Below are 13,876 nucleotides of genomic sequence, written 5' to 3' on the forward strand. Positions count from 1 at the left end.
CGGCGTGCAGGGCTCCCTGGAGGAGGCTCAGGTCCGCGTCCGACCGCTTCCTTCAAGATAGGGAGTAGGGGCGGGAGGGAAAGAGGCTAAAACCCAGGGTTCGCAGAGCGGCTCCTGGACCTCACCTAGAGATGCGCAAACCGATGGCGGGAGCAAGCTAGCGAGAGACTTTCGTGTGCCCCACCTAGCCCTGAGTCCCGCCTCACGACCGCTGGAGGGGGGCCGAGCCAAGGGAGGGGGGCCGAGCCTAGGGGAGGGGGGCCGAGCCTAGGGGAGGGGGGCCGAGCCTAGGGGAGGGGGGCCGAGCCTAGGGGAGGGGGGCCGAGCCTAGGGGAGGGGGGCCGAGCCTAGCGGAGGGGGGCCGAGCCTAGCGGAGGGGGGCCGAGCCTAGCGGAGGGGGGCCGAGCCTAGCGGAGGGGGGCCGAGCCTAGGGGAGGGGGGCCGAGCCTAGGGGAGGGGGGCCGAGCCTAGGGGAGCGGGACCTGCTCCGGGCACTCCTCCTTTCCTATCTCTCTTCCGCCCGACGCCGGCCCCAGGCGAAGTCGGGCGGCCCCGCTGCCTTCATCACAGCACCTCCCCGGGCCCTAAGCGAAGGCTCGCACTGCGCAGCCGCATGGCCCGGCACGTGACGCAGTCGCGCAACTCCGGTTGGCGGTTCTCTGGCGCCCGCTTATTGGTCGGAAGCAATCCTCGCCCCACCCCCTCGGTCCACCAATGGGCGGAGGCGGGGGCGTGCCCGGGAGGCGGGTGGGTGCCACTCCGGACTCCCTCCTCGTGCTCGGCGTTGAGACCCCCACAGCCGCCGCGATCGCCGCTGCACCCCCTCCTCTGTAGCCCGGGCTCGGCCGCGGGGTGCGCCTCGCACGGTAAGACGGCCTCTCCTGCCGCCGCCCGCCGGTTCCTCCCCGCCCGCGGAGATCCCCTCCCAGCGGAGCCTGTGTCCTGAGCAGTCGGTGCTGGAGACCCCCTGCGGCTGGGGCGGCGGAGGGGCGCTCCGTGGCCGGGGCCGGGCTGGGGAGGGCTCTCCTGCGGCTGGGCTGGGGAGATGCCCGGCCCCGGGGACGCGGTGACCGCCCGTTAGGGTAGCTGGGGTATATCTGTGGGACGCTGTCCGGGGCACGTGTGACATTGTGTGTGTGTGTGGGGCGGGGGGGGGGGGGCCGGGGGGCGTCAGGGGTCAGCGCCATCAGCATCCCCCCACAGCTGCAGCCCCGGCCTCGCTGTGTGACCTTGGACGGGCACCCTCTCTGAGCCTCGGCACCCTCAGGTAGGAGGACGGTGGTGTCGGGGAGTGCGGACTCCAGAGACTGCGTCAACAGAGGTCTTGGTGGGGAGGGCACGGGATTATCTCTGAAGACGGAGCCGCTGCCTCACGGACCGGGAGGGGTATGATAGGGAGTTGCGGGTCCTTTACCCTCATTTGTCCTCGGTGAGGATGAGAATGGGGCGGGGATGGGGCGCCAAGTCCATGGGGATGGAGGCAGGAGAAGATACAGGGTCCTCCTACCCCTGGCCCCCTGGTGCATAGGGACTTGGTCCTGAGGCTGCAGGAGGGATTCCATTTAGGTTGTGAGCCAGTGTTCCAGTTAATGACCAGGGGCCCTGCTGGACTGAGGAAGGAGGCACTGGGTTGCCTTTCCTCTTGATTCTTTGCATTAGGAAGCAGGAGAAGAACTGAAGAAAGTCAGGGGCAGCTGACAAACCCTGGACCCTGCCTGGCCTTGACTTGTTTGGACCACCAGGGTGGGGCAGGCAGTCTGGACGCTAGAGGGAATCTAAGCACCTTCTAGCTTAGGTTTTGTGGGGAGGGGATGCTGAATAGAGGAAGGCAGCTCTCTTGAGGGGGGAGAGGAGGGTGTGACATGATGGATGACACTCATACCTATCCTTACAAGGAAATGGAGTCGCATCCAGACTGAATTGGTATAAAACTGCCACAGCCGTACCTGACTTCCAGTTTTACCTTCCCAGGCATTGGTCTAAGTAGGTGGGTTCCCACTGTGTTCAGTCTTTGTTGGATCCTGGAGCCAGCAGGTCAGTGGCCCCAATGGGCAATCTTTTTATAAGCTTGATTGAGCAATTAAAAAAAAAATCTTTATTGTTTTTAGAGAGAGGAAAGGATATGGAGAGACAAGACACTGATGTGACAAACATTGATCATTTGCCTCCCGCATGCCCCCTACTGGGGATTGAGCTAGAAACCCAAGAAGGTGGCGGGTTCTGGAGCTCCACCGGCCACAGGCCCTCCTTCCAGTCTGGAGGCTTGGCCTGGAGTAACAGACAGCACCCAGTGGGGCAGGAGTCTCAGGGGCTGAGAACTCTGGGTTTCTGTCCATCTGTCCATCTGTCTACTCACTTGTCATTGCCCTGGGCCTGTTCTTCATGCCAGAGGCTTCACGGGGTCTGGCTGAGCCCTGCCCTGGATAGGGTAACTTTGAAGCAGCAATTCTCTATAAAGTGAGGGACCTAAGCTGGCAGCATTCTGTCCTCCAGAAAGAAGTTCCCCCCAATTTCCCTGAGAGGAACTGAGAGCCAAAGAAAACCTTAAGGTCCTTGTTCTAGCTTTCCAGCCCTCCCCATCCTGTGGCTTGTCCATGGTACCACCCCTGTCCTGTTAATAGCCCATCTAGGGAGAGGTGTCAGGTTTTTTTGCTGGGCTGGGGCTATTTCCCATCTGCCTTCTGAGTTCCTCTGGTTTTGGGGATAGCAAGCTCCCAGCAGTCTGTTCTCTGTCAATCCCTGGGGACTTGCCTGGCCTGAGAGTGGAGGAGGAGGACAGCAGGATGGAGGTGGAAAAAGGGAGGGAGGCCCCTCCACCCATGAGCTGTATTCTGAGAAGGCTGACGTCCCAGGGGGCCCACCCTGAGGGCCATTCCTGGCTGTTCGAGGATTGCCTGAAGTCATCTCCACAGTGCTGCCCTGAAATTGCCTTTGCCTCAAAAAGCAGGCCTTTGGGGGTTTGCTTTTGCAAAATGGGGGTGAACTGGGGAGCCTTGTCAGAGCTTCAGATACCAGCTGCACCAAACCCTCTGAGGAAGAGGTTACAGATGAGGAAACTGAGGCACAGACATGTGAAGTAACTTGCCCGGGCAGCCTGAATCTGGGCCAGGATTGCTGGGCGGGAACCATGCCCCCCGCGCCCATGCTCTTGCTGGCTCCAGAAGGCTGTGCAGCTTGGGGCATACTCAGGACTTGGCTGGCACAGGAAGGGGCCTCGCAGTTCCCTGTCGACACCGTGCACCAGGAGGAGGCTGCACAGCTCCTCCTGCTTCTGAGAAGGAATTGTGTGAGGAGCCTGGCTTCCGGGGGACAGCAGGAGGCTTGCTTCTTCCTGGCTTGGGCCCCTGAAGTCACTCGCCTTCCCCTCTGCTGGTCAGTGCAGGAGATGCAGGTCCTACTCTCTGGCTTTATGCAGGCCCTACCTTGTGGGCTTTCCATGTCAAGGATGGAAAGGGTTGATCACCAGTTGATGGTGGCAAGGCTAGAAGAATGCCTAGTGGGAGGCTATACTCTGAGATGGGGGAGGGGTGTGCCCTCCAGGGCAGAGGTTGGCTAAGAGAGTGCGGTAAGGCTTTCCTCTTCCTGAGAGCATTTGGTAAGAGTTGCCAAGAGGGCCCAGCCAAGGCCTGGACTTGGACTCCACTTAGTTTGGTCATTCACTCATTTAATAAATATGAAGTGAACGCAGGTTCTCCCTGCCAGGTGCTGGGAGAGTTTGGCCACGACAGGGTTTGGCAAAGACAGCTACTGCCCTTGCAAGGTAGGGAACATAGATATTAAGTGATCCCATAAACAAGAAGGGGACCCTTTTAAAGGTGTTTCAGGCCTATGCTGGGACGGGCAGGGGTGTGGTGTTGTGCTACCTTAAGAAAGGTACGCTGGGGCTGAGATCCAGGCCAAGGGGACAGGATTGTTCCGGGCAGGCAACATGCAGTGCATTGTGGGGGAAGACAGGGAGGGGGCCCTGCAAGTACTGGGTCAGAGTGTTTTTGTGAAGAGTCCCAGGAGCCTTTGCTGATCCGCCACTGGCTAAGGGTTCCACCAGGGCCTCCAGGAAGTATCTTGGGAGACACAGGGGTCTGTGGGCATTGGACAGTCATTCTGCCATGTCTGCAGAGGGCTGGCTGGAGCAGCCTCTTTGAAACGTGGGCAGGTGGTCTGGTACCCCTTGCTTGTGGCCGTTTTTCACACACTCTGAGTCCATAGCTTCAGAGGCTGGCTGGTGTGGATGGGGTGGGGTAGGCTTCTCTCCTGGAGCCAGAACCCCTGGGGATAAGCAAACCCAGAGCAGCCCAGGCCAGAGGTGATGAGTGGGGGCATAGTAACCCTGCTTGCACTCGGGTGGGGCCTGGGAGTTAGCCTCCAAGGGGATGGGGATGTGTGCTGTCCTGGGCTCTACCTGCTGTGGTGACGCCTGCATTCCTGAGACCCAAGCCTGCCTTTCCTTGCAGCCTCCTTCAATCAGGAGTTCCTGGCACCCAAGCTGATCACTGTGCCCAGGAGGCAGGGTTGAGCCTGGGTGGACTTCTTGAACTGGGAAGTGGAAAGGGAGGTGAGGCCTGCGCCCAGGCAGCTCAGTACCTGTAAGACCTCCAGGTCAGCCAAAACCGGTTTGGCTCAATGGATAGAGCGTCAGCCTGCAGACTGAAAGGTCCAGGGTTCGATTCCGGTCAAGGGCAGGTACCTGGGTTTTGGGCACATCCCCAGTAGGAGGTGTGCAGGAGGTAGCTGATCGATGATTCTCTCTCATCAATGTTTCTTTTTTCTTTTCTTTTTTAAAAAAAAATATATTTTATTGATTTTGTACAGAGAGGAAGAGAGAGAGATAGAGAGCTAGAAACATCGATGAGAGAGAGTCATCGACCAGCTGCCTCTTGCACACCCCCTACTGTGACCCGGGACCCTTCAGTCCCCAAGCCGATGCTCTATCCATTGAGCCAAACCGGTCTCGGCTCATCAATGTTTCTAACTCTCTATCCCTCGCCTTTCCTCTCTGTAAAAAATCAATAAAATATATTAAAAAAATAAAAAGACCTCCAGGTCACACCCTCCACTGGCCCAGCCCCTCACTGTGAGGCCACCAACCTGTGGTTTGTTTCCCTTCCTCATTCCCTGGAGTAGCTGAGCTCATTCGTGGGTCACCCATCTCCCAAATACTTCAGTGTGTATCTCTGAAAAATAGGACATACTTCTCTACAGAATACAATTTCATTATCTCACCAAATAAAATAAGCTCTTATTTCCTAATGTTGTCTAAGAACCAGTCCCATTCATTCTTTTTAATTATCCCCCAGATGTGTTTTTTGTGGGTAGTTAGAAACCCCCTACCCCATCTATTTTCCTTCTTGCAGCTGGTGTAGTGGAAAAAACCAGGTCATTTGTCCCATAGAGTACCCTGCCTTCTTGGTCTCTTTGTGTGCTAATCTAGAACAGCAGTTGGCAGACTTTTTCTATGAAGGGCCAGATAGTAAATAATTTAGTCTTTGCAAGCTATGTGGTCTCTGTGGCAGCTACTCAAACTAGTTTTTTTTTCTTCTTTTTTTAATTGCAAAAGCAGTTTTAGACAATATGTAAATAAGTGAGTGTGGTTGTGTTCCCATAATACTTGACAAAAAACAGGCAGTGGCGCTGGCTGGTTGGCTGGAGCTTCCTCACGTACACTGACAGGTGCCTGTTCGATTCTGGTCAGGGCACGCCCAGGTGGTGGGTTTGATCCTCGGGCAGGGTGGGCAGGGTGGCTGGGCACCTGCGGGAGGCAGCGGATTGGTGTTTCTCTCATTGATGTTTCTCTCTCCCCATTCCCCCTCCCCTTATCTTAAAATCAATCAAAACAAAACAGGCAGCAGCTCTGTAGTCTGTTTTTTGCCTATCCCTTATCTAAAAAACTTATCTTTATTTTTCTTGCGGTTTGGAAAAAAAATAGCAAAACAGATCAGTTGTTCTAAAGACTATCCTGTTTTCTGGGTGTGTCTCATTGCTTTCTTGTGGAGTCATTTAATTTGTTCCACTAACCTGTGTGTTTTCCTTAGGCCGGAAGTCGGAGCTAGGGGCTTGATTAGGTGCAAGGTAGATGTTTTGGGCAGGTGCTGTGTCCTTGTCACATCAGGAGGTATCAGTGGTCAGGTTCCAATGTGGGCGAGGGGCGATTAACCCGTGCATGACTGGCTGATGTCACATCTCTCATTGCAAACTTGTGTCATTCCCCTTAAGAACTCTAGGTCATCTGTTGGTGACACGTGAGCATCTGTAAGCATCTACTTCGGCAACCTTTTTCCTCCTGGTTTACCATCCACTGACTCACTGCCTCCAGCACAAGTTGGGGGTTGCAGAATTACTTGGCATTTGGTCATTTCTTTGTTATTTAATAGCCAGAATTCTCCTGTAAAAAAAGAGCTAGCTTTTAACCACCAGGGCAATTTCATTACGGGAAAGGCCAGGAGACAGGCTGAATTATTTCTCGTTATTGCCAATTTTCAGAGTAAAGAGTTAGGGCATTGTCACTGTCAGTGGTGACAAATGAGGGTTTGGGTTTGTTTGTTTGGCTTTCTCTCTTCTTTTGTTCCTCATCTCTGTGACTGCTCCAGTTTTATGTATTCCATCTGTTTCCTTCAGTTGCACTCATTATTCTTTTTGAAAAAATGTTTTTATTGATTTCAGCGAGAGGAAGGGAGAGGAAGAAAGGGATAGAAACATTAATGATAAGAATCATCGATCGGCTGCCTCCTGCACAACCCCTACTGGGGATTGAGCCCAAAACCCCAACATGTGCCCTGACTGGGAATGGAACTGTGACTTTCTGATTCATGGATTGCCCAACCATTGGGCCACACTGGCAGGCTCATTATTCGTTTTGATGCTGAGATGATCCCAGCTCAGCGCACACAGGCTTCCTGGGCACCTCCGCTGTCCCTGCCTTGCAGCCTGCTTTTGGGGAGCTGAGCTGGGTAGGGCAGTCCATTTTGTAGGCGTCTGTTCCGTATATGGCCCTGGTCAGTCACCAGCAGGAAAAGCTCCAAGGACACGTCTTATGTAAACCTCCAATCTTGTTCCCATCTAAGCATACTGTTGACTCTGACCTTTATTGGGTGTACGACCTGAACACTGTGGACTCTGGCTACAGGAAGATACCCCCTTGGTGTCACCAGCTCTAGAACTGGCTCCTGGAAAGAGCCAAAGAAGTCCCTTCCTTTCCAGACTGCCCTTCCTGTCAGCCTCAGGTGGCCTGGGCACACGCGTCCTGTGCTGGCGCTTTGGCACCCAGAAGCTGCAGTGCCGTGCCTGCCAGCTGGGCCCTGGGTCAATAGGGTGTCAGGCGGGGTGAGGGCTCTCGGTGAGTGTGGCGTGTGGGGAGAGGAGTTGGGGGGCAGAGCTCCTGTGCTAGAGCGTGCAGGCACCACTTGGGCTGCTAAGAGCAGCAGGGGATGGGTCCTTCCTAAAGGGAGGTCTCTGTTCTCAGGCCATGGGCGGCCCTGATCCGTGCCTTCCCCCTCCCTCCCTACAGGCTCCTGCTGGTGTCCTTGGAGCATGGGAGGCTGCTGAGCTTAAGCGGCAGGGTCCAGAAGGAGCTGCGTGTCTCCCCCGTGGCAGGGAGGGCATCCATGGCTGCAGCCAACAAGGGTGAGTGCCTTCCTGGCCTGGTGGGGTTTGTAGGGTCTCCAGCGGGTGCTGGTGAGGGGCGTCTGCACTGGCTGTGTGTGTGGCTGAATGTGAGCACAACTTACATCAGTAATTGCATCAGTGTTTATGCCAGGTCCTAGGGTACACCCAAGCCCTAGCAGGGAATGTGGGGACCCCTTGGTGTGCTGGTCTGCGCCCTCATGTCCCTGTGTTCCAGCCTCTTGCTGCACTGTGGGGGTTGGGGGGGCATGCGGGGCTGGGGTGAGCACTGAGCTTGGCGAGGTGGGTAGAGCCACAGAAAGGAATTTTGGTTTCATTCAGAGTCAGAAGGGCTCCTGGAGGGTTTTGGGCAAGGGAGGCTGGTGAGATTTAAGGGTCAGGTCTGGGGTCTCAGCAAAGAACGTGGACGTGCCAGGCTGGCTCCTCCAAGAGCCCAGGCCAGGGCTAGGCCAGGCCCTGCGCCAGAAGGACTCGGAGCAGGGCTCTTGGGAGGCCTCGGGACTGTGGGGGCCAGAGAGAACTGGGGTCATGCTCTTGGTAAGACAGACCTCCCCCAGGATTGGCTCCTGCTATCTGCCTCTCAACCCTGCCTCCTGGCTTTGGAGAACCTGATCCCCCTGGGGACAGCTGAGGGTCTTGTGGAGGGTTACACAGAAGAGGGTGTCTCTGGGTAGGGTCCTGGAGGCTCCCCTGGGTTCTCCCATCTTTCCTGCCAGTGATCCGTGTTGAGGTAGGGGCAGTGCAGCCTCTCCCATTGGTGGGCTCAGTGTGGGGTTTGCCCCCCTTTGTTTCTCCCACTCCCAGACAGGTCCCAAGGAGCCTGTTCCTGTCCTCACCCCTCACCTGGACCAGGTGGGGGTCATCAGGAGGAGCAGGCAGGGACCTCAGGCACAGGCACACCTGGAAGAGAAGGTCCCGGAGATGGGGGGCATGGCCCTGCAGAGGAGAACCCGGGGCTAGGTGAGAGTCTGGAAGGTCTCCTCTTGTCTCTGGCGTCAGCCTTCTTCCCTCTGAGTGAGGTGTGATGTTGGCCAATTCCCGACACCCATTCTTTGCGAATTTTTTGTGGGAGGACTGGGCCTCAAGCCTCATGATCCCCAGAGTCTGGTAGGATGTGGCTTAGCCTTGAAAGGAGGTCAGCCAGCGAGTGCTGGGTGAAGGGCACTTGCAGGGCCTCGGGGAGCAACAAGGAGGAAGTCATTTCCTGGGGGCAGAGGAAGCCCGCAGTCCCTGGAGCCGTCTCCCGCTCTCGTCCTAGGCAACAAGCCCAGAGTCCGGAGTATCCGCTTTGCAGCCGGCCATGATGTGGAGGGCTCCCAGAGCCACGTCCACTTTGATGAGAAGCTGCATGACTCGGTGGTCATGGTCACCCAGGAGAGTGACAGCAGCTTCCTGGTTAAGGTATGTGCACAGCTCCCCCTCCATCAGTCTTACTTCCTCCACCTCCTCCTCAGCCCTGCTTGGCTGCCTGGGCCTGTCAGTTTCACATCCTCTAAGCTGCCTCCATAGACATGTCTTTATCCCTCCCTGGGCCTCGGTTTCCCCATCTGTGAAGTGGGAGGTGATGAGATTGCAGTGAGATGGGTGCATTTAGAATGTCACCTTGAACGAGGTGAGTGGAGTGGAGCCGTTACCATCTGCACCGCCCTAACAATAGCAATGGAAGGTGGGCGTCCAGGCTGTGGTGTCACAGGCTGCGTTCAGGTCCAGGCCTGCTAGTCAGGCTCTGTGACCTTGGGCAGTTCACCTCAGCTTCCTGTTCTCTGAAATGAAGACGGTTCACATCCCATAGGGTTTGTTGAGAATAAAATGGAAGAATGTATGTGTGTTACACAGTTGCAAGACTGATTAATTATGCTAATAACAAGGCATGACTTTATTTTCCTTTTTTGCCAAACGGCTGGCTAATTCAGCCCCATGTTTTCTGCTCTTTGGAGCGTACCTCCTATTGGTCACACGTCACACACCCTCCAGTGTGGCTTCTCCAACTATGGGACACTGATGGATCCCACATCCACTTGGGAAGGGCAGGAGAAAGTCTCCGAAGGGAATGGACTGGGGGAAACAGAGAGCGAGGCCCTCAGGTTGGACAATTAACCAGGGCTCCAAAGTTAAGCAGAATGCCCAGGGATGGGTGGCATCTGGTCCATCGAGTCCACCCTGAGGAGGGGCCCGGATTCATACCCATCTCTGCCCAATCCTTGTTCTTTCTCCTAGGATAACTTCCCCAAGGGAATAAACAGAATGAAATAAAACTTTAAAAAATAGCCCTGGCTGGTTTGGGTCAAGGTTTTGATTCCCAGTCAAGGGCATGTACCTTGGTAGAGGGTTTGATCCACTGCCCTAGTTGGGACATATACGGGAGACAACCAATTGATGTGTCTCTCTCACAGTAACATTTCTGTCTTTCTTCATCCCACCCCTTTCACTCTGTCTGAAAATCAGTGGGAAAAATATCCTTGGGTGAAAAAAATCTCTCCCTCTCCCCCACTCCCCATTGCAAAATCTGTCATGTCTATTACAGAAACTTTGGAAGATAGAGAAAACGATAAAGAAATTTAAAAGTACCCACAATTTTAGAGACTAGAAATAACAATGGTAAATATTTTAATGTGTGTCATTCTAGTTTTTTTTATAGCTTTGTTTCTATAAACAAAAAGCTGGTATCACAGTATAACACTTTTTTTAAAAATATCTTTTTTATTGATTTTTTTATAGAGAGGAAGGGAGAGAGATAGAGAGCTAGAAACATCGATGAGAGAGAAACACTGACCAGCTGCCTCCTGCACACCCCCCACCGGGGATGTGCCCGCAACCAACGTACATGCCCCTGACCGGAATCAAACCTGGGACCTTTCACTCCGCAGACCGACGCTCTACCGCTGAGCCAAACCGGTTTCGGCTATAACACTGTTTTTTGTTTGCTTCTGTTGTGAACCATCTCCTGCCCCTGTCAGTAAATCATTTTCCATGAGATTCTACAACTGTGTTCCATTATATGTATCATTGTTGATTTAGCTGGCTCCCTATTCCCTGTGTTACTGCTGTTTCTATTTCTCACTGTTGTAAAGAGGGCAGTGATGAGTATTTTTTTTGCACATCTCCGAGTATTTCCCCTGGAAAATTCTGCAAGTGGTGCAGCTCATCACAGGGCCATCCTTGGCAGTTCCAGCCAGAAAGCTCTCTTGAGAAGTGTGTCCTCCATTTGCAGAGTGCGGGAGCTACACGGACTGGGCTCTATCACACAGTGGCATCAGCCTGATCCCATTGAAGGCTAATGTTCCATGCCGCCAACCCCAACTGGCCCCCAGGGACAGGACCCTCCGGCCCCCGAGAGCATGAACAGAAGGGTGTGTGTGCATGTGAGCTGTGGGTACAGCATGCACTTCTGTGCCTCCTGGACTGGCACTCGGACAGCCTACCTGCTCAGCAGCCACCCTGAGCTGGTGACCCTTCAAACTGGAGTTTCCAAGGATGGCATCTATCCCAGAGGGCATTGGTTGCCAAGCACTCGATGAACAACAGAAATTGCTTGGACCCTGAGTCGGGCCTGTTGGATACAGTGCGCCTTTGAGTGGGCAGGCAGGCATCCATGTTCAGATGATGCCAGCAGGCAGGCAGGAGCCTGGGTTCAATGGCTGGTGCCAGGGCTGTGGGCCAGCTCTGGACTGGCACAGCTGGTCTCGTGTCAGTTTCTAATTCTATCCCAGCCTTCATTCTGTGCCTCCACGTGAGTGACTGGAGGACCAGTGTCCCGGAGCTAGGGCTTTTGGCTCTGGACAGGTGATAGTAGTGATGGGGGCAGGTGAATGGCTCCTTCTGGGCAGTGGCTGGTACCTTGCTCTGGGCTGGCTGCTCATGGTAAGTGGGGCCAAGAGGCCTGTAGCCTATCATTTCCTGGCTTCCATTTCCTTGTCTGTAAAATGGGCCCATGAGACAGATGCTCAAGTGTGTGGCCCAGCTGTGGGGTGAGGTCCTCAGGGAAAGACCTAGAGTCACCCAGCTTGGGGTGTGGACCAGATGGAATGGAGGGGGCAGATTGATCCCCTAAGATCCCCAAGGAAACAGGTGCAAAGGCCCACAGGATCACGGATGGCATGACGTGGGTGGGCCCCGGGGGAGGCTGTCAGTGAAGGTGCTTCCTCCCTCCGCCCTGCTGCTGCAGGTTGGCTTCCTGAAGATCCTGCACAGGTACGAGATCACCTTCACCCTGCCCTCGGTGCAAAGGCTGAGCAAGGACGTCCGAGAGGCACCCGTCCCCAGCCTGCACCTCAAGCTCCTCAGCATCATGCCTGTCCCAGAAGGTGCGTCCTCTGCTCAGGGTGCTGGAGGCTAGCCTTCCTCCCGCAGGGCCTGGGAGTGAATGGGAGTGAGACCATGGGATGCTCTTGTCCCCCCATGGAGGGGGGACAGGCAACGCAGCAGCTGGGACCATGACGCCTTCTATACGGGCTTACGGTGTGGCAACCTGGCAGGTCCCTTGCCCCAGGCCTCACTCCGTGGACAGAAGCCCATGGACTCACCCCGTTGGCCTGTGTCTGCCCCATTGCCTGATAGTTCACTCAGCGGGATGATGGGAGCCGCTGAGGAGCTGGCTCTGGACCTTCAGACCTCCCTCCCTCAGGTCCCTCAAGAGAAACCTGCTGGAGCCTTAGGAACTTCATGGCTCCCGCCTGGGCTTTGGGCGGGGGGCTGCCTCTCCCTACCCTGCTAGCTTCAGCCCCCACCCTCTCCATAGGCTAGGGCATCAGTTTCACTATGTGCCGAAGCCCCAGCTTCAGTCACATGTTCCCCCACCTCCTCATGACCTTACCCTTATGTGGACTGAGCCAACTCCCTCAGGCCTTTGCCTCTTGCCACCTAATCTGCTCAAGTCCTGGCCTGTCCACCCCCTTTCCAATCACTCCCTCTTCCTGCCTGCTTTTCGGGGAATCCACAAGCCTTCCTCCTAGAAGCCTGAGTCTGACCTTGGAGCCTTAATGGGGTGGCCTACAGGCCTGAGGCATGTAGAGGTCATCGAAGAATGGGAAATTCCTGAGGCCTGTGCCCCAGCCTAGGGGCACGGTCCCGGGCCATCCTTGCTCTTTTGGGGGAGGGAGAGGATGAGGACTGGGGGGCAGGGGCTGGAGGCCATGGAGTTGCTGATTGCCCGGACAGGTTACAGCGTCAAGTGTGAGTACACAGCGCACAAGGAAGGCGTCCTCAAGGAGGAGATGCTGCTAGCCTGTGAAGGTGGCACAGGCACCTTTGTGCGAGTGGTGGTGCAGGCCCGTGTCATGGGTGAGAGTGCAGGGCATGCATCTGGCTAGGGGAGGGGATTCTGCCTTCCTCCTGTCTGAAAAAGGGCTCTTTGCCATGGCTGGGTTCCCCACCTCCTTGGTGAGTGTCTCCACCTCTCCCCATCCCTCTTCTTCCCCCCTCTTCTCCCTCCCCCTCCCCCTAATAGAGCCCAGAGAGAAGGTGGAGGGGTCCTGTTGGAGTGGGTGGGGCCAGCGGTCCAGCCCGGCTTACTGACTTGAAGCCTGTCTTGCAGACCGGCACCATGGCACACCCATGCTGCTGGATGGTGTCAAGTGCGTGGGCGCTGAGCTAGAATACGACTCGGAGCACAGCGACTGGCACGGCTTCGACTGAGGCCCACGCCCCGGCCCACCTTGGGGCCCCTCAGCCTTAATCTCCACCTCATCTCCCCAGATGCTGCATGATGGTGTGGCTTCCTCATCGGTCCCTAGGATGGGCATGGGGGTGGTGTGTCTCGGGGCCTCCAAGCTGGGGCCTTGCCCACATCTCACCTCTGCCTTCATTCGTGCCACCTCCCTGCCCCTCCCGTGTCTTCCTCTTCCCACTTCCTCCTCTCCATGTGCCTCGGTCTCCTGCGGGAAGAAAAGGGTTGAGCCCCCAAGGAGGCTGTCTGAGGAGGGGCTGGGGAGGGGGAGGACCCAGGGTGGGTTTTGCCTCTCCCTCCCCACTTGCAAGCCATAGGAGGTCCAGCCAGGGCCGGGGAGAGGAGGGAGCTGGCTCTGTGATGTCATCATTTCCATTACTGCTGCTGCTGTCTCATGTAAGCCACCGCTCCTGCCCCCTCCCTCTTTCCCACTGCTGTCTGGTGAGTAGGAGGGAGGTGCGGTTCCCAGCTCCCGCACCCAGGTGTGTGTGACTTGATTTTTAAACAATGGTTGGGATGATGAAATCCTAAAGAAATAAAACTTTCAGTGAATACCAGAGACCGGTGGGATTTTTGTTCTTCAGGGTCCTGAGA

The 13,876-nt window shown here is 55.8% G+C and overlaps 1 protein-coding gene across 5 annotated transcripts; it reads left to right on the forward strand.

Moving 5' to 3' along the window:
• The first annotated feature begins 716 nt into the window (after positions 1-716).
• On the forward strand, positions 717-13,841 carry ADISSP (adipose secreted signaling protein). 5 transcript variants are annotated; one of them, XM_084886848.1, is made up of 8 exons: positions 731-866; positions 1,204-1,267; positions 7,502-7,617; positions 8,422-8,577; positions 8,876-9,018; positions 11,783-11,921; positions 12,775-12,897; positions 13,151-13,841. In XM_084886848.1, the coding sequence occupies exons 3-8, from the start codon at positions 7,599-7,601 to the stop codon at positions 13,249-13,251; spliced, it is 681 nt and encodes a 226-aa protein (XP_084742974.1). In that variant the 5' UTR covers positions 731-866; positions 1,204-1,267; positions 7,502-7,598; the 3' UTR covers positions 13,252-13,841. The 5 variants fall into 5 exon arrangements, with proteins under 5 accessions (XP_084742971.1, XP_084742972.1, XP_084742974.1 ...); XM_084886845.1 differs by lacking the exon at positions 1,204-1,267 and having other exon boundaries at positions 717-866; XM_084886849.1 differs by lacking the exon at positions 8,422-8,577.
• The last annotated feature ends 35 nt before the right edge of the window (positions 13,842-13,876 follow it).

Source organism: Pipistrellus hanaki (genome assembly GCF_964339955.1).
Source record: "Pipistrellus hanaki genome assembly, chromosome: 6".
In the NCBI taxonomy this organism is placed as follows: domain Eukaryota; kingdom Metazoa; phylum Chordata; class Mammalia; order Chiroptera; family Vespertilionidae; genus Pipistrellus; species Pipistrellus hanaki.